The following is a 24,542-nucleotide window of genomic DNA, read 5'->3' as shown; positions in this document are numbered from 1 at the left end:
CATTTGTTTCAGGCTTGCACCAAACCAATGTCCTTGATCGTGAATGATGTTTGATTGTGAGTGAAACATTTTGAAATTATACATGTTTTGACCAATTTCTGTTCATGTAAATGTTATAACTAATAAATAACTTATTCCTTTATTAATAAAAGCCTGTTACACATTGTACTGCTCATGCCTTATAGTTTTATAGCATGCTTGCTATGCATGCTTTATCATTTATAAATATTTTTCAAAACTCTTATTATTAATTGCTATTGGAAATGTCCTAGTTTGTGAACTTTGCTCCTTTCACTGGCATTAAAAAAATTCTGGTTCGGTTTTGTCGTTTATTGTACATTTTAGTCGATTTTTTTTGGCAGTTAAAATAGCCTAATTCATGTATCCTATTTTATTTTAATTTCTGCAAGTATGTGTGCTTCTTCTTCTTCTTTTTTGCCTATTATTCATTTGTTTCAGACTTGCACCAAACCAAAGAGACTCCCTGGACTGTGACTTCTGCTGGACACACATCTCTGGCCTCGCGCTCTTCATGTAAACTCTTTCCGCGAACACAAATGTAATAACTACTTATAACTCGTGAATAAGTCGTTACTGTGACTTATAGGAGCCTATTAGAGCGCGTGCTGCGGCTCTATAAGCGCCGCCCCGTTCAACAGGCTCCAGAAGCAACAGGAAGCGACGAGCCCAAAACACTGCGAACTGCGGGAGAAAAGTACCGCTGCAAAGCCTCGTAGCGCCGCGCCGCATCCACATTCACGCACTTTTAAGTCCTCCACGGGCCCGAGACCGCCTTCCACGCACGTCGACCCCGACATCGTTACGTGGCATTCCCGTGAAGCATGCGTTTTCCATGAAGTTTGCTGCTCTCACCTGCTCCAGACGCGGCGCACGAGGTGAGTGGCCCTGGCTTATCAACACTGTACATGAATCACAAACTAATCACCCGCGGACGGTGTCGCAGGGACGGCTGCGGGGCAAAGAAGGCACGCGCTAAAACCGTGCGATCCTCGCGGCGCGGGCTGATCGCGCACGCCATTTCGACACGCCAAACGCGCGTTCGGGCCGATCCCGCGTGCGCGGCCCGCAGTTGATCCACTTTTTGCTGTAGTTTAATTAACAAAGGACGCTATGGAGGAGGACCACGTGTCGTTCGGGTCTGTGTGTGGCCTGGCTGTTCCGCCCACGCTTCCCCCTCCTGCCACTTCTTTTATTCGAGCTTTTACTGTGAAAGGACCTGGCGCTCGGACGCGTAACGCCGCCGTGTAAAGTTACGGTAAACGCGCTATTAACGTGCGCGTAAAGTTGTTCTGGCGCAGGGGGTGTTTTTGTGGCACTTTTGTTCCGCGGGAGGAAGTCGGGGATGCTTCGGGGAGGTCTCGGGTCGTGGACTACTTCCTGTGAGGCCGTCAGGGGGGGTGTCCGCCGCGGCGACGGGTCGAAAGTAAACGCGCAGTGCGAGATTACGCGCGTGGAAAGTGAATGACGGGCGCATCCAGTTCCCCGCGTGTTTACAGTGGGCGCAGTGCCGCGGCTTTATTAGAAAGCTGCGACATTCTTGGCATTTTTTGCATTCATCACTTAAAGGGCTTTTGTCACTTGCCGACTTAAAAGCGCCAGTTCCACTCGTATAAAATGCCACTGGTCTTGTTATAATACAAGTACTACAATGTATTCGCACAGTTACTGCATGTGCAACAGCAGTACTCTTTATACTGAGCTGTTTGGCACGCTGCATGCTGGATCTAATGGTATGCAATTGTCTTAAAACATTAATTAGTTTGTTAAAGTACTAAAAAAAAAATCTAAGAAAAATCAAGGACATTTTTCACACTTAAATTTCTCTTTTCTTGTTAAAGTTACATTTATTTAAAAAGAAGACAGAATGATTTTTCCATAGATAATTTTCACATTTGAGTTATTATAGTTGTACATATAATAAATAATAATAATAGTAATAATAATACACTCAAGCCGCTTCCCATTGTTTTCTTCATTCTCTAGTTAAGTTCTATTGTAGCCACAGCCGTCCTGGGGCAGACTGGCTCAAGCGAGACTGCCAATCTGTGCCATCGGCTACATTCAAACAGTCATGTTGGGTGAAGTGTCTTGCCTAAGGGCACAATGGCAGTTGCCTCACTGTGGTTGAACAATGTGTGTGTTGTGTTTGTAGTTAAACTCTCCAAAAGAGCGAGAATAAAATGATAATAATTGTTGTGTTCTCTTTCAAACAAGGAACATTATAATATTTCCGCACTTGGTTCTGTTTTTTTACAGTTCCTTCCTGTTCTATGACGTACTTCTTTTTGGCTCGTTTTTAATGCTTTGTCATAATAAGCCTTTATATCTGTAACAGTATTAATACATGGCATAACTGTGACGTTTACGCTCTACATTTATTCATATTTACTTTACTGTTCAGTCTTTGTTCAACGCTCATAATTCACCCAAAACGCAGCCGCGCGAGTGGATCAGCTATTTCCATGACAACGTGCTTCCCTGGCACTGTTTGTTTAACACGTTAAAAACACTGAGGATGACGTTGCAGGAGACAAGGTTCTAAACGTGTTCTGCAGCAGATGCACTACTGACAGTTATATAAGCTCTGCAGCTGCGGCCAAAGGGACGCAACACTGCCAGAGTCACTCAGAGCCCTGCCAGAGTCACTCAGAGCCCTGCCATAGTCTCTCAGAGCACTGCCATAGTCACACAGAGCACTGCCATAGTCACACAGAGCACTGCCATAGTCACACAGAGCACTGCCATAGTCACATAGCCCTGCCAGAGTCACTCAGAGCCCTGCCAGAGTCTCTCGGAGCCCTGCCAGAGTCACTCAGAGCCCTGCCAGAGTCACTCAGAGCCCTGCCAGAGTCTCTCAGAGCCCTGCCAGAGTCACTCAGAGCCCTGCTAGTCACTCAAAGTCCTACCAGAGACACTGAGAGCCCTGCCAGAGTCACACAGAGCCCTGCCACTGTCTCTCAAAGTCCTGCCAGAGTCACTGAGAGCCCTGCCGGTCACTCAGAGCTCTGCCAGTCACTGAGAGCCCTGCCAGAGTCACTCAGAGCCCTGCCGCAGTCAGTCAGAGCCCCGCTAGAGTCACTCAAAGTCCTGCCAGAGTCACTCAGAGCCCTGCCAGAGTCACTCAGAGCCCTGCTAGTCACTCAAAGTCCTGTCAGTCATTCAGAGCCCTGCTAGAGTCACTCAAAGTCCTGTCAGTCACTCAGAGCCCTGCTAGAGTCACTCAGAGCCCTGCTAGAGTCACTCAGAGCCCTGCTAGAGTTACTCAGAGCCCTGCTAGAGTCACTCAGAGCCCTGCCAGTCACTCAGAGCCCTGCTAGAGTCACTCAGAGTCCTGTCAGTCACTCAGAGCCCTGCTAGAGTCACTCAGAGCCCTGCTAGAGTCACTCAGAGCCCTGCTAGAGTTACTCAGAGCCCTGCTAGAGTCACTCAGAGCCCTGCCAGTCACTCAGAGCCCTGCTAGAGTCACTCAGAGCCCTGCCAGAGTCACTCAGAGCCCTGCCAGAGTCTCTCAGAGCCCTGCCAGTGTCTCTCAGAGCCCTGCCAGTGTCTCTCAGAGCCCTGCCAGAGTCACTCAGAGCCCTGCCAGAGTCACTCAGAGCCCTGCTAGTCACTCAAAGTCCTGCCAGAGATACTGAGAGCCCTGCCAGAGTCACACAGAGCCCTGCCACTGTCTCTCAAAGTCCTGCCAGAGTCACTGAGAGCCCTGCCAGAGTCACTCAGAGCTCTGCCAGTCACTGCGAGCCCTGCCAGAGTCACTCAGAGCCCTGCCGCAGTCAGTCAGAGCCCTGCTAGAGTCACTCAAAGTCCTGCCAGAGTCACTCAGAGCCCTGCTAGTCACTCAAAGTCCTGTCAGTCACTCAGAGCCCTGCTAGAGTCTCTCAGAGCCCTGCCAGTCGGTCAGAAATCCAGTGTTCTCGCTGGGCTGAGGTTGAAGGATGGCGGTGGGCCAAACCATGCGAGCGCCATAGGCGCCGCGAACGAAGAGTACTTAAAAAAAATTCGCGAGCGCCTTGAGAGCGGTGATCTTAAGATCTGTAGTACTTTTCGCTCGCATAAGGCACTGACTGTATTATGTCTAACAAAGCTAAAGCACTGACCGTATCTAGAGTCATAGAGCTGTAAAACAAGTTAGCTGTAAGTTAGCTGTGGGTGGGGCTGATATCTTTTATTTTATACTCTGATATAAATGTTGGACCCGTCTTACGAACATATTAATGTTGAAGGACTAAACCAACAATAATACATATTTGTGTTCATTGTTCTGATGATGTCACACACACACCCTCTAAAAGGCTGCACTTTGTCATCGAGGGTTGAATCCAGAATATAATTTGTTTCCGTGGCGCTCGTTTCAATAACATTCGGTGTCCGTCTGTTGTCCGTGCTTTAGTTTTCATACTAACAACTTTAACCGTTTCACACCTTCGTCTCACTCTGCAAACTTCAGCCCGAGCGTTACAGTTTCTACAAATGATTCGTTACCGACTTATCGACGTGGACTGAAGTGACTTTTCCGAGGTCGTTTGCGGAGCGTTCTCAAAAAAACATCTCCACATTACATTAGGAGTGAAGCTGAGTCAGAGCCAGTGAGCAGCGGCCATTTTGGGGAGAGCACAGACGGGGCCGAGACCACAGTCGAGTCGAGACCACCAGAGCTTTGGAGGCAGCTGCTGCTCGCTAGCGTCTCGTAGCACATTCCTGTGTTCATTGCAAACGAGAAAAAAGATACGGGTTTTTAAAGTACGATACGGTCTTTGTTGTAGCGTGTATTGTGTATATCTCTGTGTGCAGTAATGTATTTACCGTCTTATAATTACCGTAATCATGTTTGGGCTTGTTTTTGATCCATCAGATGTGATCTTAAAGCGCCCCCTACAGGTCGGACGACTCGATGAATCAAAATGCAGTTAAGATAAATATATTTTGAAAATTGCAAAAAAATTTCAAGGAATAGCACATTTTTTAGGTTTATAATTTCACTTCCTGTTTGTAATTGATGACATCACACTAGCAAATACTGGGCAAAACTTCTTCTGTCGTCTTTTTTTGACAAATACACATTTAAGAGAGCAACTTTATTTTGTTGAATTACTGTTTAGAGAGTAAAAAAAGTTGTTTCTTTTGTGTAACTTCTGCATAAACTTTAACTGGAACAAGTGATGTCCCTAGTGTGATGTCACTTCCTGTCATTTCTACACATTATACCACGTTTTCTCCACAAATACCTGCTCAATTGAAACTATAATTTATATATACAACTAGTATAAACCCGCCAAATTAAGTCAAAATGTGAAAATCGTAAAAACCTGTCATATGTCAGTGGTCAACATACGCTACTATTAAACATACAAACTCCTTTTATTTTGCTGCATTTCTAGTGTTATTGTTGGGAGTAATAGGCCTAATATTGTGCTGCCTCAGAAACATGAACTGATCAATGCCTTATACAGAGAACATTAAAGGGCGTATGGTAGGTTTTTACTATGTTCTAATTTTGACTTTATTTGGTGTATTTATACCTGTTGTACATATAAATTATAGTTTTACACCAATCGAGCCGGTATTTGTGGAGAAAACGTTGAAAAATCTGTGGAAAATGACAGGAAATGACATCACACTAGAAGATACTCATTCCAGTCAAAGTTTATGCACAATTTACACGAAAGAAACAACTTTTTTGTAAAGTCGCCCTCGTAAATATTTTTTTTTTTAAAGTGACATTAGTTTCTGGGTAATTTCCTAGTGTGATGTCATCAGTTACAAACAGGAAGGGAAATTATAAACCTGACAAACGTGCTATTCTGTGATAACATTTGTATAATTCTTTGCTAAATTCAAAATATCTTCAATTAGTAGTCCAACCTGTAGGGGGCACTGTAACATATGTATAAAGTTGCCCAGTGATTAAATTATCCACTTTCCATTGGGGATGTCAAGATTATTAGGTTAGTCGATAATCGGGATTGTTTAGGTCACATTTATAATCGTGAAGACAAGAAAATTATAAACGTGACATTTTTTAGTAGAAAATTTAATTAGAAAAAAATCCAATTTATAGAAGAAAAAAAAATTACCTTTCAAACTAAATTCTGTTTTGTTTTTAGTTCAATTAAAAGAAATGTGACGATTTTAGCAGCAGATTTAAGCCGGTTGGTTTTGGTTGTTCTGAAAGTTTGATTTCATAAAGCAAGTTGCATATATATAAAGAGAAGGGGAGAATATGGAGGATTTTATTGTTGTTTTTTAATATATGTGAACTTTGTATATTAATATTAATATATTAATAATCGCAAATAATCGTTAAATCGCGACGTCTTCACCGTCCGTCATGTCCCACTGTCCGTCATGTCATGTCCCACTGTCCGTCATGTCCCACTGTCCGTCATGTCATGTCCCACTGTCCGTCATGTCCCACTGTCCGTCATGTCCCACTGTCCGTCATGTCCCACTGTCCGTCATGTCATGTCCCACTGTCCGTCATGTCATGTCCCACTGTCCGTCATGTCCCGCTGTCGGTCATGTCCCACTGTCCGTCATATTCAGCCGCTTGAGTTTAGGGCGTGGTCGCTCTCAATCCGGCGTGGTCCTGATGAGGCCAGAGTTTGCGCGCGGCTTCTCCGGTTGATCCCCGGAACCCGCTCCCGTCTCGTTACAGCGGATCCTCCTCAACGAGCTCGGGTCGCTCCTCCCTAACGAGCTCGGGTCGCTCGGTTCAAACTCGCATGTTTAATTCATGCGGCGGCGGTGGAGCCAGAACACACGCTGACGACCAGAGATCCGGGACGAGGAAACGCGTCTCCTCCATGTCAAATCTGTGACTTCTGATCCGCGCTAAAAGCTGTTTGGAGCCGGTGAACTTAGAATTGGGAGATTTAATATGCGTGTGTTTTATTATTAGCTTGAGGACTTCTGTGTTTTCACTGTTTCCTCTGCTCCATCTTCTATTTTCAAGCTGTTTTCTTTAGTTCAACTTAGATGCAAATCAATACTAAAGCTAATTGCTTCTTCAATTACTCGTTTATTATTTGGGTAAATTTACAAGCGGTTTAGATTTTATTTGCGATTTAGAGAGTTAAGCAGTCTGGAAGAATAAAGTCTAAAGTTTAAGATGTACAGCTACAGTAGGTGGCGCTAATGTAACACTTTGATATCAATCCGCATAAAACACCAAAGAAGAAGAAGAAGAAAGGAGAAGAAGAAGGAAGGAAAAGAAGAAAGAAGAAGGAAAGAGAAGAAGGAAAGAGAAGAAGGAAGAAGGAAGGAGAAGAAGAAGGAGGGAGAAGAAAAAAGAAGGAAGAGGAATCAAGACCAAACAAACAGTGAATTCAGAACTAAACAAATAAAGTTATTGATGAAGTGACGGATGAAAAACAAACTTTACGTGTTTCGCCTTTGTGAATTGTGTTCAGATTGTAAGTTGCAGTTCATCTGTCGGCCACTAGTGTCACGCGTCTCTGATGTCCCTCTGTCTCTCTCTGCGTCCCAGGCCTTTAGTCGGCTCACGTCATGGCCCAGACCTCCAGGATGCCCTATGAGCCTGTGGCAGAGATCGGCGGCGGCGCGTACGGGACGGTGTACAAGGCGCGGGACACGGAGAGCGGCGAGTTCGTGGCCCTGAAGAGCGTCCGGGTCCAGACAGATCAGAACGGACTGCCCATCTCCACCGTGAGGGAGGTGGCCCTGCTGCGGCGGCTCGAGCAGTTTGACCACCCGAACGTGGTCAGGTGAGGCAGGGGCAGGGACACGCCCACAGAGGGGGGCAGGGACACGCCCACAGAGGGGGACGCACTTAGGTTTATGTGTGTTTGTGTATTGTATAGTGCCTTTCAAGACACTTAACGCTCTTACATTGCATTATTCATTCACTCTGTAGCCGCAGCTGCCCTGGGGCGGCCCATCGGCTCCTCACACGCCCGTCACTCACACGCCACAGTCATGAATAAGCAAGTTTGGAGGAAGCGTCTGGTTTATGGTGAACGCTTTAACCACTGAGCCACTGCACCATTATGATACTTCTGAAGCCCCCGCTACACAGACACAGATGGAACAGACGGCACAGACACAGATGGAACAGACGGCACAGACACAGATGGAACAGACGGCACAGACACAGATGGAACAGACGGCACAGACACAAGACAGCACGGACACATACGGCAAGGACACAGCACCGACACAGGCAACACAGACACCAATGGCACAGGCGGTAGAGACACAGGCAACACAGATACAGGCGGCACAGACAAGGATGGCAGAGGCGGCACAGACACAGATGGCACAGGTGGCACAGACACAGATGGCACAGGTGGCACAGACACAGATGGCACAGACACCAATGGCACAGACGAGTGTGTTCACTGACTCTGTTTGAACGTTTTCTTTCAGACTAATGGACGTCTGTGCGACCCAGAGATCGGACCAAGAGACTAAAGTCACCTTAGTGTTTGAACACGTGGATCAGGATCTGAAAACATACCTGGAGAAAGCGCCCCCTGCTGGACTGTCCCCGGAACGCGTCAAAGTAAGTCCCCGACACAGTGACCGACACTAGAGTCGGGGCCTTCAGGATGTCAGTGACTGTGTATTAAAGCACATATTATGGTGCAGGGGTTTGAGATGTGCACGATACGTTTCACGCCTTCCATTCGATCACAGTTCAGCGCTCTAAAAAGTTCTATTTGATATTATTATTTCGACTATAAAGTGAATTTAAATCAACATGGCAGTTTACAGTGAACACATAAGAAGCGATGATCTACAATAACGTCCATAAAAGTGCATAATGTGTGTGTTTTTACCGCGTAGCCGCTCTGAAACGCGTCCGTGTTGCTCTCCGCAGGACATGATGAGGCAGCTGCTGTGCGGCCTGGTGTTCCTTCACTCAAACTGCGTGATCCACCGGGACCTGAAGCCGGAGAACATTTTGGTCACGAGTCAAGGGCAGCTCAAACTGGCCGACTTCGGACTGGCTCGGATCTACAGCTGCCACATGGCCCTCACCCCCGTGGTAACGAGCGGAGCTGCTTCAACTCTTATTATCCAGGCGTTTGAAACTAACTCGGGTTTATTCTGACTCAAGCGCCCGTCAAAACACTAGAACAAGAGGCGCGAATGACCTCTGGAACCTTTGTACATTTTATCATGACACAACCGCAAAGTCAAGACACCAGCCAAAAAATGCATAATAGAGAAGAAAAACATATATAAGTCGCATTTGGGGAAATGTATTTGATAAAATCCAAGACCAAGAAAAGACATTTCATCTTGAAATGCAATTTAAAATAATAACAGATTAGAGAACATGGTGAATAGGTGTACGTATGCTAACGCTAACACCTTTAGCTACATGACGCACAGACAGAACTGTGGTAAGTGTCTGGTATGTTAACGTAACATATGAACAGTTATTCAGATAACTATAGCATAAAGAACATGCTAACAAGTTTACCAAAGCATCAGTTTTACCCCAAATCACTAAATCCATTGAATTCTTCTTCCTCTGTGTCACTTCTAAACAACTCCACAAACTCCAGAGGAAGAGGAAGTTCAGATTCTTCTTCTGCGTCGCTTTGAGCCTAGAGCGCCCTCTTGGTGTGAATATAACAAATAATATCACATATAAGTCTCTCCGGAGTATAAGTCGCACCTTTTTACATAGTTTGGCCGGTACTGTTTATTAATATATTCATGGTAATATTTCTGCACTTGTGATTAATTCGATGATCAAACCTCAACAAACACATTTAAAGACACGTTTTAACACTTTCCTGATACAACATCGCCTGACGATGTCCGACAACAGCAGAATAAATATGGAGATGTTAATTTTGATTGATTGATTTTGTTCATCTCCTCGTCTCTTATGGAGCTTGTCCGTGTCTAAACGCCGTTGCCGCTGGTGCTTTTCAGGTGGTGACTCTGTGGTATCGCCCGCCCGAGGTCCTGCTGCAGTCCAGCTACGCTTCGCCCGTCGACGTGTGGAGCACCGGCTGCATCTTCGCCGAGATGTTCAGGAGAAAGTGAGTCAAACGAGCCCATTACGCCGTCAGTTGTAATATTGTTGTATAATGAACTCGAATGGACTTCTTCAACTACTGACGATCGAGCTAAAAGCAGCACCAGGTTTGTCGTGGTAATTTAAGAATAATCATGTTATTTAGTGATTGTAAGAAGATTTTCAATGACACTGTGTATAATAGACGGATATAACATAATAATGACATATATAATGACATTAAACTTAACAAATGCGACCTTTATTCAAACAAAAACGTAAATAAAACAGCACAAATGACACAGTATAAACTCTATTCTCTACTGACATCGCAGACAAAAGACACGTTATATTTTAAAAGCTGTTTGACCGTCTTGACCATTGTAATGTTTTTGTAATTAAGAATACACAGTTTTTATCAGCAAAACTAATATTTGCTTCAAACATACACCCTTTTTAAATGTTATCAAAAAAAGGAATATTTGAACATATTGTAGGACAGAGACAATGTATATGACACGTTAAAAGACTAAACTACAAAGTAAAGTCTTTTTTTACTTAATAATTCTCATCCATCACCTGACCAAGGCTGTTGAGCTCTGATATTATTATTATTTTATTATTTATATTTTTTATTTTTAGCGAGACAAACAATGACAAAAGCAACATACTAATTATACAGAAAATACAACCAAACAATAATAGAAATAAATGAACAATAAACTATATAATTAATTAAAAACTAATAAGAAATAAAGCTAAATATAGGGTAGAGATATCAGGGTTTTTACCCCTGATTTTTGCTTTTTGGCGAGACGAACAATGACAATATACAACACACAAACAAATTATACAGAAAATACAAAAAAAAAAAAGATTAAAATAAATAAATAATAATAATAATAAACTATATGATTAATAAAAAAAATAAGAATTAACAATAGAAATAAAAAGGTGGTAGGGTTATCAGTTTTTTTACCCCTGATATTTATTATGAATTTTTCTGAGGCGATATTAATCCTAACGCTTCAAATTCCAACCTCCACTGCGCACCGTGGCTCCCTCTAGTGGCTCATCTGTGCATCGTCGTCTCTAAAAACAGTCGTTGTTTTTCAAGGCCTTTGTTTTGTGGAGATTCTGAAGTGGACCAACTCAACAAGATTTTTGAGTGAGTCTTTTTTTTAATTCAACTTCAAATAAAAGTCGAATTTGTGCAGATAATAATAATAATTCCTGTTTTTGACCGTGCGCAGCGTGATCGGGCTTCCCTCAGAGGAGGAGTGGCCTTCTGACGTGACTCTGTCCAGGAAAAACTTTCGCCCGGTTCCTCCTCGGCCGATCACCGACGTGGTCCCGGAGATCGACTCCCTGGGCGTCCAGCTATTACTTGTAAGATTACGCACTAAAGTCGCACTCTGTAACTTTTCTGTTTGCCCCTGCATGACCTTAAACTGATTTGTCTTGTATTTATTGAATCACAGGTTTTTTATTGCTTAAAAAATACATTGCGGTAATTTAATAATAGTTGCAGAAAATAATGTGTTTTTTCTTGTATTGTGAATAATTTTGTCTTATTATTCAAGGGTTTAATTATGCATAAAACCTGCTAAAATGTTAGACCACTGCAAATATGTTCTGAATAAAAATATGTGATTCATGTATTACTTTTATACAATGAATCATAGACATTTTTTTTAAAACGCAGCAAATCTAAAAACAGCATTTGGATATTTCCTACAGTAAATCAGCCAATTCTTGTTTTTGATCAATTCTCGTCCAAACAAAGAAAGAATATATTAAATCATCTTTTTCTACTTTTACATAACGTCAAGTCAGGTCATAATTTCAGTATTCAAACTTTTTTTTCTTCTTAAATCTTCAGTCTAACACGAACAATATAGAACCAACAGAACAATAATGACAAATGTAATAATAAAAACACCAAAGACAAAAGGTAAAATCATATATTCTCAGGATGTCACAGATGTTTTAGTGACATTTAAACACAAACGCTGGACCCAAACCCCAAACTGACCCAAGCATCCGGCGTCAGAGCTCTGTCCGGCTCCGCCCGCTTCACCTCTGACCCGTGGGCGTCGACGTTTTAATCTTCTTTACAAATCACCTGACGGCCTCTTTTCCCACACAGAAAATGTTGACTTTTGACTCTTTCGCGCGGATATCGGCGGTGAACGCGCTCGAACACCAGTATTTCAAGGACGGCGAGACGACGACGACAACGGCGACGGACGCTGCGAACTGAGCGGACGCCCGGACGCGCCGCGGCGGACCCAGCCTTTCTAGCGCGCCGCGGCGGAAGTCGGCTGAGTTGTTAGTCCAGTGCCTTTTAAACACGCTTAGATTGTTATCCTTGTTTTTTTTTATTATTAGATTTTTATTATTCAAGAAACCTCCAAGGACCAAATGTAGAACGAATGATTTGAATTTCCGAGTCGCCGTCGAGGCCGATGACGGCGTTGAACGGTCGACGCCGCTCTTTCCCGTGGAGTGATATGGTGAAGATCGGGTCAGTTTATCAGGACAAAACCCCCCGGTGTTTTGTTTTATTAGATCGTAATCCAAGTTGATATTTGTACAGGCAGATTAAAGTCGGCGTGTTAATGTCAGCGCTGCCGAGTTAAAGCTGCACTCTGGGACTCGGATCTGGGTCAGAACGCAACACGTGCGCGTTTGATGGAGTTAATTAGCGCCGACGCAGGAAGAACACACAAAAAAAAACGCCACGAAAAAAAGGCCCCTCGCATTATTGACGTCCAATTCAGACGTTGTGCCTGCGTTCGCTAAAGATGCAGACTTTTGTGGAGGAGGCAATCTGTTTATTTCAATGTGGAAGAGCTGCGCCGTCACCCGCTGCCCGACGACCGCGGGAGAAAACGCGGCGGTCGGGTTTTAAATGCGGCGATTACAGACGACACGGAGAAGACGAGCGCGGCGGAATAGTCCAAAATGTGTGTAAATATACATGGACGCTAACTACAGCTAGGGGCTAAATGCTACGGCTATCCTAGCGCCGCCTGCTAGCGTATTTGAACGCCCGGTCGGCTTCTCTGAGGTAACGCCGAGTCAACAACCGCACGTTGACTCGGTTGTGCTTAAAATACACGTAATTCGCCGGGAAACGTCTGCAAAAGCGTCGACTCGGCGGGAACAGAGCGTTTTCGCCGTCCAATATCCAGACCGTCGCTATTAATCTGCCAAAATGACTTACTATTTTATGTGTAGGCGTTAAATTGCGAACTATTCTACAACTTTACTACAATCGGGGCTTGACGTCAACACAACAGCCAGATAAAAGAGCGTTCCTAGTTTAATGACTGAGCTGCTTTCTTCCTTATTTTCATTTTTATGGGCCAACCTGAGCGGATTACGAGGTCTGTTTTTGGAAAGTGGACCAAAGCGACTCTTGGGACCAGGGACGAAGTAGTTCAGTGGAATACGGCGCGTTTTTTTAGGGTCTCTCAGCGAAAACCGTCCCGTTCTGACCAAATCCGTGCCATATCGCTCCAAAGCGGACAGTTTGATCCACACCGATCCCTTTAACGTCGCTCTGCCTCTTAGTGTTTTTTTTTAGCCAGTAAAAATAAACTGTTTGTATCTGAACAAAGTCACCGCAGTGGCCCATCCAAAAACCAGCTGCTCGATCTTCTTTTTCAACGTCTTTCAGCGATCCAAGTTGAACGGCGAATTCTAATGTTTTAAAGGTAAAATAAAACGCACAATAAAACCTCACATTTCCTGACACGGCCTTAAGCGATACAGAAGGGCTTTGGTGTAAATGGACGGCAGAAAACGTTGCCAGTTCACGCAAGAGTGGATGTATTTCAGGGTTCAAAGAGAAACGTGCACTGATCAGCCATTATCATTGTGACTTACGACTTATTATGATTTTAGAGTTGGAAATGGCATGATTGGAGTGCGTTCCAGCCAACACGATGGAGAAAGAACTGGATCGTAGCGTGTAGTTCTGGTTTAGACCTGGTTTAGTCCTGGTTTAGTTCTGGTTTACTTTCTGTTGGTACGCAGAGCAGTATTGAAGCAGATCATGAGGCATGCCTGAACCGTTTGATTGAGTTTAGCGCCTCGATTTCACAGAATGTCTCCGTTATTTTGATTTATTTTTTACTCATAAGCCGCCATGTTTGTTTTGACACAGATTTACCGTGTGTTAATCCACCTGCATATTGTAGACTTTTATAAATGTGTTGGGTTTTAAGGGGACAGGCAAGTTGGGTAGACCTGGTTTAGTCCAACTCCTGTGGGATGTTTCCAGGCAGTACTCTATCAGTGGTACTTGAGAGCTGGATTAGACTAAGGTTTAGGTCTTGTTTGGACCTGGTTTTGTCCTGGTTTTGTGCAACTCTTGTGAGGTGTTTCCAGGCAATGGTCAGTATCTATTAGAGGGACTTTAGACCTGGTTTAGGCCTTCGTTAGACCCTGATTAGGCCTTTGTTAGACCTGGGTTTGTCCCTTGGTTAGACCTAGTTCTGTCCCTTGGTTAGACCTGGTTTAGGCCTTGATTAGACCTGGTTCTGTCCTTGGTTAGACCTGGTTTAGGCCTTGGTTAGACCTGTTTTTTGTCCTTGGTTAGACCTGGTTCTGTCCTTGGTTAGGCCTGGTTCAGGCCTTGGTTGGACCTGGTTTTTGTCCTTGGTTAGACCTGGTTTAGGCCTTGGTTGGACCTGGTTTTTGTCCTTGGTTAGACCTGTTTTTTGTCCTTGGTTAGACCTGTTTTTTGTCCTTGGTTAGACCTGGTTTAGGCCTTGGTTAGACCTGGTTCTGTCCTTGGTTAGACCTGGTTCAGGCCTTGGTTGGACCTGATTTCGTCCTGATGTTACGCTGCCTCCGCTGAGCAAACTCCCCCATCATTTCTTGGCAGTGCTGCCATCTGGACGCTGTTTTCGATGCACTAAAACACGTCTAGACTGAAGAACAGCTTTAGACCTTAAGCCATTTTTGAACTGAACTTACCGAACTGAACTTTTGAATGAATGGAGTGTGCGTGACGGGATTATAGGTGTTGTTTTTTACCACGGATGCACAGAGCAAAATGTCGTTGTGTGACATTTCTAGTTGTCAGTATTCAGTGCGCTCAGAGCGTTTTAGACCCGGTTCAGTCCTGGTTTGGTGCAGCTCTTTCGGGGCCTTATCGATCTGCAGAGTCATATTGTCGTGGCTGATCAGTGATATTAACTTTGAACTGCGCTTCTGAAATGAATTTGCCTTCTCACTATGTTTCTATATTTGATGTTCACCTGTATGTTGTCGATGTACTGCCAAAACCATGTAAAAAGAACAGCCATCACTGCCAAAAGACACACGAAACTGTAATTATGTTCACTAACTGTAGTGTAATACCTGAACTGTTCGACCAAATTCTGTGAAATCACCTGCATTTAAAAAAATATTCTGTGAAAATTTCTTTATTTTAGTACTAACAATAAAATGCAAAAGACCACCAAAGAGTTTTCTTTCTTTTCAAACAGATTTCTTTGCCCGTAGACTTTGAACTGTAGAATTACATATTTGTGTTTAGCTTTTTGTATATAAAGTCATTCATAAAGGATAATGTGTGTTTGCATTGTCAGGGTGCTAAAGTTAGTGATATTATGTGTCCATGAATGACACTATTTGCATATTTTTAGTCATGCTGTTTAAGCCAGATGCCCTTCCTGACGACAAACCTTTAGGACTGACTGAATCTCAGCTTATAACTCCCATTTATTGTTGTATAAAACACGATAGTGCGTCCTGAAATGGTGGTGTAGGTTTTCAAAAACAAACATAACAGTTTTAGAGAAAAGTAAAATGATTTCTATCCGCTGACATAAAGTCTCTTGTGATGAATGTATTGCTGATCCACACAGACTTTTACAGTGCAGTGACCTTTAGGATAAATATGGACGATAATGCAAGGTCACAATTTGCATATGAGAAATGCACGATTTACATATTTCATCTTGTCAGATCTAAGGGGCACTGGTGGGGTCCACCACCTGCTCGTCTCCATGGAAATGTTACTATGTTTATTCAAATCACACAGGTTTTATTTTATTGCTCAGAACGTACCTTGCAAAATATGTGAGCAGGCTCCCCTCTCCACAGATCTGACCTGTAAGTTGAAAAAATGCCTCTTTTAAATGCTTAAACTGTATTGTAAGTTGCAGAATTGTTTTGCAAATTTTTGGGAGACTTTTCTGGTTAAAAGAAGGATTAGTTGTTGATTTTAATTTTTTTTTTTTTTTAACTATTTGGGGAAATAAAGCACTGCAGTATTTTCAACTTGAACCTCACATTTGACTTTAAATCTGTGTATCTGGGACATAAAACTCCTGCAATGGAGGCAACAGATGGATACGTTTTGAGAGGTAAGACAATTACTAAGAAATGGATGAACCAAATATTGAAGGAGCCAAAACAACAATGGACAATAATAAAATGAAAAAAAATGAATTATTTTTGCAATAAATCTAATTAAGAATGGACTTATTTACTTTACATTGGGACAAATGGCTCTTAAACGGCACAGACTCATTCACTTCCTGTTTGATTAAAAAAAATATATATATATATTGTAATCTTTTATGCTGTAGGTTATTTTACAGCTGAAGCCCAACAACTTTTACAGGGCAAAATGCACAATCATATGCTCCCTCCTGTTTCCATACATTTCATTTCCCGGATCCTTGTCATATTTTATCACCACACAATTTGTTTAAATGTCCAGATTTCTGCCTCGTATGCATCCTGTCCACCCCTGTGAGAGAGCAGGCTGAGCAGATGAAGGAGAAGAAGCCCATAAATTGTTCTGGAATAAAAGAGAGAGCCGGATGAGAGAAGGAGAGAGGAGAGAGAGAGAAGCCGAGGCTCGCGCTCGGGCAGATCGCACTGTCAGGCATCAGGGTCCGCGCGCGCAGCAGCATCCTCTCCTCTCCTCCTCTCTGCATCCAGCTCGGGCTTTTTCTTTTCCTTCCGTTTTTCCCCCCCTTCCCCTTTCATTGTTCCTCTGATACACAACCTGACCGCGAGATGCCCGGGACCACCACCACCACCACCACCACCACGCCGTGAGCGCGCGCCTCTGCATCCCGGGAGGAGCGTGGAAAAGCGGCGCTCGCGACGCACGGCGGCTCGGGGAATACGCGCCGGAGCGGGGCAGCGTCGAGCGGGCTGGTCGGGCTCCTCTCCTCCACCTCCTCCTCCTCCACCTCCTCCTCCTCTCCTCCGCTCAGACACATCTTATTGACTCGCTAATTGGACGGAGGCTCCCGGGGATGGGGATGCGGTGACCGGGAGGAGAGGCGACGGAGGCGGCGGGTGCGCATCGCGATAATCGGGGCCACTTACGCTCGTTTTTTTTTTTTCTTTTCGATTTCCTGCCCTCCCCAGTGGAAATACGGCGTGTTTCCCACCCCCTCGGCGTTTATCACTCGCTCCACGGCGAAAGGCCCCGCGCGTAATTTTATGCGTGACATTGTCAAACGGGGGGCTCCAGCTGCCAGACGCTTCGTGACAAGTGACGGATTTCAATTTGGGGATATTTCCTGCGCCCTTTTTCCCTTCACATCACGTTTTTCCCCCACATTTTGCGACCGTTACAGTTGTGTTTCCCCCCCCCCCCCTCAATCCTCCCCAATTATTTATAGACACCTGATGCCTGGCTGGACCCGTTTCCTCCGTATTCAAACGTACAAGGGATCGTGCAATGGATATTCTTTGGCATAAACGAAGGTAAGACGTATCGGCTGAATATCGTTGCGCATGAAAAAATGGCTTTGGTTTCATTCCAGGTTTGACCAAATATAAATGAACTGAATGTACTAGTGGTTGCATAATTTCAGCCTGATTTAGAGACTCAAACATGGACAGCTCCCTTACATCTACAGCGTGGGTCCGACAGGAGGAGAAAAGACCAATTTAGTCCAATTAATTTGAATATTATGTGGAAAATATAATATCGTGTGTGGCTTGAGGATGAGGAGCTGTGCATGGAGGAGTTTCAAAGGAGGCATCAAAATGGGTCTAGACTGTCCTCTGGGGCAGGAGGCTTTTGGGGAATTCTGCCAATCAATTAGCAGTTTGCAGCATAGACAGCATAGCAGGAATGTAGCCTAATTAGTGCTGGCCATAATTTAGCACATGTAAAGTCAAATCAGCCAGTGCAGTGTCTGTATCAGAAAGAACAGGTAGCGTTTTGATAAAGGGCATTTAATTTTGATAAACTGTTGACCTATTAGAGCTTAAAGGTGTCATAGTTGTTGAAGTTGGCCTAGATCTTAAAAAATCATGTATTCTACTGTGAGTGGGTCGCCTCTCCACAGAGCTGACCTGTAACTTGGCCTGGTGCCGTAACCTGTTTTGTCTCTACCAGAAAAGTTGCACTGTGCGCGTTTTATTACATTCACTCCAGAGGTAAACATGACCTTTTAGTTCTGATGGGAACATTTTCAAACAATCAAAATGGCTGTATTGTTATTGCACAGCACAATTTAGGCCTGATGCAAACCCATATTTTCTGATTAAAGTTTAAAAAGGTTATGGTATTTCTGTAAGAGATGCACAACCCGCAATAAGTGAAATATTTGTCTTATTTCAGAGCCTGAGATTGAATAAATTCCCCGTTTATGTGTTTCCCCTCGAGACCACCGTTTATTTGAACACGTAATTACCCAAATCATCTGCAATGTGCAACAGCTATGCCGAGATTAAACTCAATTATGGTTTTGTTTTGATGCTTTCCTCTCTTTTGAAATATGTTTACTCTTATGCGAGGATGTGCAAATGTCTCATCGATCGTTTAAAATCGCGTTTAAATGAATGGTAACGTTTCGAGTGAAGGGCCATTACACTTATCTGGATATAGGTCAGATCTGGGGAGAGGCGTCCTGCTGACAGTGGGAAAACATGTTTTTTGAAGCCGAGAAGTTACATAGTGCGGCTGTTAAATATGTTCTGTCAATCAAGCGTCAAATATGAAGCTCATCGTCTCAATCCCATCTGAAAATCTCCTAAAACTGGGTGACGTCGGCAGGTGCGAGTCGGGCAGGTGCGGCTGAGCTCCAGCGCAGGTGCCAGAGTCGCCTCAGTCTCCGCCGACGATGAGCTCGGACGGGCAGCCCCAGAAACGCACCACCACCTACCTCATCTCCCTCACCCTGGTGAAGGTCGAGGCCGTGGGCGACGAGGGCGAGGACGGCGAGCCGCAGGTGAGTCCAGCACCGAAACTAGAATGTTAACGTGTCAAGCTCGAGTTCCATATTTCGGACAAGGACTATGTTGTCATATAAAGAACTAATCTAACTATGTAAGACACTCCCGACTCGAAACATTTGCCCTGGAACGCCCCTCCGACCGGGAATTCCTACAAGAGATTCCCACGCCACATACAAGATAAGATGTGACGTGTTCCAATCCAATCCAACTTTATTTATATAGCACATTTTACCAACACAAAGTCTCCAAAGTGCTGCGCAGAGTTACAAAACAAGCAGAAGTAAAATATGTTAAAAATTTAAATAAATACAATAAATGCATTGAATACAATAAATATAATAAATACAATAAAATGAAAATTAATTAAAAACAACATAAAATACATAAAATAATAAAAGACAGCCAGAGGACCACACAATTCTCATGCCGGATTAAAAGCCATTGAATAAAAGTGCGTTAATTACCACAACGACAATCCCCACAAAACGTAGATCTGCACGATTAACCAGCGCATTAAAAAACACGTACACGTTTGTTATAGGTTAAATTTGACAATATTCCGTTCTTTCACATGTTAGAGACGTAACATTTTTAGCCCACGGTTTTATTAGCATTAGCCATGTTATTTACGTACAAGTTAGGGTTTGAAATCGCAACGTTCAAGTGGGAAATATCCGATCTCAGTTGTCTGGGACGCGGTGTAAGATCGGTATTGTATGTATAGGCTTGTAAACTGAAAACTGGAACACATTATTAACTGGCTCTGCTCCAACCAGAACCAGGACCAAGGCCAAGACTTCGACCAAACTCTAAAGCAGGAACATGGCCAGGATACGGACCATGACGAGGGTCCAGAGGAGTCCAGGGAGGAAGAGGAGAGGAAGGAGGAGAGGAAGGATGCGACGGTGAAGGAGGCGACGATGAAGGAGGCCACGGTGAAGGAGGTGACGATGAAGGGGGCCATGATGAAGGAGGCCATGATGAAGGAGGCCATGGTGAAGGAGGCTGTGCTGAAGGAGGCCACAATGAAGGAGGCGACGATGAAGGAGGCGACGATGAAGGAGGCGTTGGTGGAGAGACACAAGGAGGTGCAGAGAGTCCCGGAGAAGGAGGAGCCAAGTCTGAGCTCCAAAACTCTGGTGGAAAAACCCGGTCCACGAATCGATGAGATGCCACAGGTGCCACAAGTGCAGAAGGTTCAGGTAAAGACTTTGGGATTTACTCATTTCCACTAGTTTTTAGACCAAATTAGTTTGTTAAATGGTTAAACTTTGAAGAATAGTATTTGAAGAGAATAATGTGAACAGAATACTTTCAGTTGTCATTTGTAAACTTCAACCTTGAACATTGTCAGAGTTGAGGCGAGTCTCACATCTTCAAGAAACCTTTAGGTGCAATAAACTGCATAAAAGCTACTGAAAAGCTATTTCGGCTATAAGAGACGATTTATGGGTTTCCTAAGATCTACCAAGACCATTTTGTTTACCTATGATCAATGTCAATGGTAATCTTGCCAAATCGCCAGCAAGATTATCTCGAGTTCACAAACTCTTGAGAATCCATCTTGTTAGGCTCCCACTGTAGAAAAAGCTTCAGTTGTAGTCATCTGGACTCAGTTTGAAAAAATAGACGTTTCGACTCTCATCCAAGAGTCATTGTCAATAACAGAATTTAGATCGAGAACTCCGATATTAATACTGTTCTGTGGTAAGACCCACCCATTGGGAGGAGCCTTCCTGAAGTAGAAGGAGTTGTTTGTTTCAACTTCTACTTCAGGAAGGCTCCTCCCAATGGGTGGGTCTTACCACAGAACAGTATTAATATCGGAGTTCTCAATCTAAATTCTTTTATTGACAATGACTCTTGGATGAGAGTCGAAACGTCTATTTTTTCAAACTGAGTCCAGATGACTACAACTGAAGCTTTTTCTACTATGGAACACGCCTGGACGAATGAGGGATTACACCGACATACTTAGGCTCCCACTGTTAAGCTTGATTGTGATTGGACCTGAACCACCCGTGGTGCAGGATTGGACCATTACTAGAGCAGCAATGTGCCGCTCAAGCCAAAGGTGAAGCACCCAAACCAATAAACAAACAAACAAACAAACAAACAAACAAACAAACAAACGTGATGACAACGGCAGACTTGCTTTGGCCTATTGTAACAGAAATATATATTTTTTACTTTCAGTGAAAGCATTTCCAGATTGATTCATGTGTAGAACGCAATTGACATTGACACATTTTTCTCTTTGTCCAACTTTAAGCACACAAGTTATGTTTATTCCAATGATTAATATTGTAAATGTTTTCCAGACTCCAGCGCAGCCTCCGAGACATGGAAGCCCAGCTGAAGTCACTAAAGGCTGGGTGGAGAAGCGAGAGAGCCCTGTCCCTCAGAGGGACCTGCCTGCCTTCCCCAAAAGCAAAGACACCTCCTTCGTCCACCCTCCTGTCCGCCAGATGGTCAAAGTCTACGGCAGTGCGTCGGACGCCTTCCCAGTCCACCGCGAGGGCCCCAGATCCGACGCGATCCGTCCCAAAACCGAACTGTACCGAGAGCCGCCCATGCTTTACCTCAAGGGCGAGAACGGAGCGGAACTGAACAGTCGGTCGAGATCAAGCCTTCCGTTCTCCATCTCGACCCAGGTCAGCCCGCGCCCCGAGGTCCTCATGCGCCCTCAAGGTGGCGCCAACTCGGCCTGGCGGGACCTCAGAGACCCGAACCAGTATCACTCTGCAAAGACCTTGGACAGAAGGGACAACCGCATGGGCGACCAGTCTCCGTTGATAGCGGGTACAACTTTGGGGCCTTACAGAGCGTCTTGGGCGGACAGCGAAGGGAGAGGAACGCTGATACGACCCGGAGTGCCCATGAGCGGGGGATATTCCGGGATTATGGCCAGAGAAAGTCCGCAGAGTGACAGGTACAAGGCCGTCTCGGTGGTGTTACCCTCCGGCGACGCGACCACCAGGGGGGCCAGGAAAGGCACGAGCCGCACCTTGGACAACAGCGACCTGCCCATGTTCACCGACGAGGTGAAACGGGGCAAGGACGGGACGGTCCAGAGAGCGCCGCCCCGGGACAGGAAGATGCTCAAGTTCATAAGCGGAATATTCACGAAAAGCACGCCCTCTGCCGCGCCGCCGCTGTACCCGCCCGTGGAGCGAGGATCCAGCGAGGAAGAGGGTGAGTCGCCGCCGTAAAAATCGTTTGTGATTAAGATAAGATAAGATAGCCTTTATTTGTCCACACAATGGGGAAATTTCGATGTTGCAACGCAAGATACAGAAGAAAAGAACAGATAACTTATAGGAAGCTTTATAAAACACTCTTAATAGAAAAAACTCTCATAAACAAAACTCCTATATACAGAACCTCTCATATTTTTGATAAGGAATAGAGGGGGAAAAAAAGAAAAATAAGCTAACATAAGACAAAATAATACTAATAATAGTGGTAAAGTAAACACTCTTATTTACATCAGTTATATGCACATGAATATGACAGTATTGCACATGGTTAAGCCAGTGTTGCACATGCGTATGACAGTATTGCACATGATTAAGTCAGTATTGCACATGGTTAAGTCAATATTGCACATGATTAAGTCAGTATTGCACATGGTTAAGTCCGTATTGCACATGGTTAAGTCAGTATTGCACATGATTAAGTCAGTATTGCACATGGTTAAGTCAGTATTGTGCATGGTTAAGTCAGTATTGCACATGGTTAAGTCAGTATTGCACATGGTTAAGTCAGTATTGCACATGATTAAGTCAGTATTGCACATGGTTAAGTCAATATTGCACATGATTAAGTCAGTATTGCACATGGTTAAGTCAGTATTGCACATGGTTAAGTCAGTATTGCGCATGGTTAAGTTAGTATTGCACATGGTTAAGTCAGTATTGCACATGGTTAAGTCAGTATTGCACATGATTAAGTCAGTATTGCACATGGTTAAGTCAATATTGCACATGATTAAGTCAGTATTGCACATGGTTAAGTCAGTATTGCACATGGTTAAGTCAGTATTGCACATGGTTAAGTCAGTATTGCACATGGTTAAGTCAGTATTGCACATGGGTATGACAGTATACACAAGTAAGATCTATGCTTTTACCATTTTACAACGGTGACGGAAAAAGCGGAGTGGTTTCAAATGCATTTCTTACTTTCCTGTTGCATAATCGGATCCACGAGTGTGAGTTTAAGCGAGTTTGACATAGTTTTGGGGGCAAAGTGGAGCAAAAAATGCATCTTTGCTAAGTCTGGAATTACATTTGCTTCAAAACAGGCTGCGTTCTATAGAGGAAAACGACAGATGGTGTTGATCTGGTTTGCGGTTAACGTCTCTGTCATTTCTGAGCATATCCACGTGAAACAAAAACCGGCACAAAGTTCGACGTCTTCCCTGTCGGCACAACACAACACAAGTGACAACACAATAGCTTCAGAAAGTGGCGCTAAGTGAGACGAACGCGCAGCCAATCCCAGACAAAAGAAATGACGAGGCGGTTCAGCGTTTGTGGATGGCGGGTTTGGATAGCTCTTCCAGAATGACCAAATCTCCCGCAGGGTTGCACAGGCCTGACATTACGACACAATAAAACGCTCTAACGTGAACGTGGGCCTTTTAGAAAAGCTCTCCGCAGCCCGATTGAGTCACCGACAGCTGCTTTTACAACGCGCTCATTTTACTCTACGACCAAACAATCGGGTGCAGCCTCCCTAATGCGTCCGGGTAAGTGATCGCACGCTTTGGAGCTGGGAGATCTGAAAATGGATGATATCGTTGTGCATGATTGGAATTTTGAGTGTATTGTCTGCGATTAAAGCTATTGAAAATTACCTCAAAAACAAACCAGAACCATCTTGTATCCAAATAAGGCCGTGAAGCGTTTTCTGATCCCAAAAAAAACACACAAAACAAGATATTCACAGACACATTTGAGCACATTCCTGATGTGTCGCAAAGGTATTGTCTGAACATTGTTATTGAGCCGGTCAGATGCGTGTTTGGCTTTGAAGTGGATGTAAAAGATGGTTGAGTTTTGTCCAGTTTGATTAAATTGCAGGTGGATTTGTTCAGCTTCTCAAATGTCTTATCTTGACATTTGTCTGCGTTTCATAGATCTGTCATTGCCATTTCCCTCTCACACAAAAACACGCTCGCATTGTGAAACCCGCTGCATGTTCTCTCCGTGTCATTCTGCAGGTTCGTAAAGGACAGAGCTGAAATGTCCCCTCTCGGCAATTTCATTACCGACAGTGCGTTTAATATAAA

The 24,542-nt window shown here is 44.1% G+C and overlaps 2 protein-coding genes across 3 annotated transcripts in view; both read left to right on the top strand.

The window, feature by feature from the left end:
• Positions 1–679: 679 nt before the first annotated feature.
• On the top strand, positions 680–12,301 carry cdk4 (cyclin dependent kinase 4). The gene is made up of 8 exons (XM_072451589.1): positions 680–896; positions 7,508–7,745; positions 8,407–8,542; positions 8,861–9,028; positions 9,931–10,040; positions 11,133–11,183; positions 11,269–11,404; positions 12,165–12,301. Exons 2-8 carry the CDS (start codon positions 7,528–7,530, stop codon positions 12,276–12,278), a joined length of 933 nt encoding a protein of 310 aa, XP_072307690.1. The 5' UTR covers positions 680–896; positions 7,508–7,527; the 3' UTR covers positions 12,279–12,301.
• A 5,367-nt stretch (positions 12,302–17,668) lies between these two features.
• Positions 17,669–24,542, top strand: part of LOC140365249 (arf-GAP with GTPase, ANK repeat and PH domain-containing protein 1-like) — a 68,522-nt gene continuing 61,648 nt past the window's right edge. For both annotated transcript variants that reach the window (XM_072451547.1, XM_072451546.1), the window contains exons 1-4: positions 17,669–17,764; positions 19,065–19,239; positions 20,023–20,448; positions 21,568–22,441. In XM_072451547.1, coding sequence (XP_072307648.1) covers positions 19,132–19,239; positions 20,023–20,448; positions 21,568–22,441 — 1,408 coding nt within the window. In that variant the 5' untranslated portion in view covers positions 17,669–17,764; positions 19,065–19,131. The remainder of the gene's footprint in view (positions 17,765–19,064; positions 19,240–20,022; positions 20,449–21,567; positions 22,442–24,542) is intronic.

This window comes from Eucyclogobius newberryi, unplaced genomic scaffold, assembly GCF_026437365.1.
Source record: "Eucyclogobius newberryi isolate DKJ021-1_F unplaced genomic scaffold, fEucNew1.0.hap1 SCAF_19, whole genome shotgun sequence".
NCBI classification, from domain to species: Eukaryota; Metazoa; Chordata; class Actinopteri; order Gobiiformes; family Gobiidae; genus Eucyclogobius; species Eucyclogobius newberryi.
Note: the sequence above shows the minus strand (reverse complement) of the source record. Positions and strands in the feature narration are given on the sequence as shown.

Excerpts from the sequence above, each read along its gene's own strand:
- cdk4 (XM_072451589.1), top strand. The coding sequence starts at position 7,528 with ATGGCCCAGACCTCCAGGATGCCCTATGAGCCTGTGGCAGAGATCGGC. Across the intron at positions 8,543-8,860 it reads TGTCCCCGGAACGCGTCAAA|GACATGATGAGGCAGCTGCT; the intron begins GTAAGTCCCCGA and ends TGCTCTCCGCAG. Across the intron at positions 9,029-9,930 it reads ACATGGCCCTCACCCCCGTG|GTGGTGACTCTGTGGTATCG; the intron begins GTAACGAGCGGA and ends GGTGCTTTTCAG.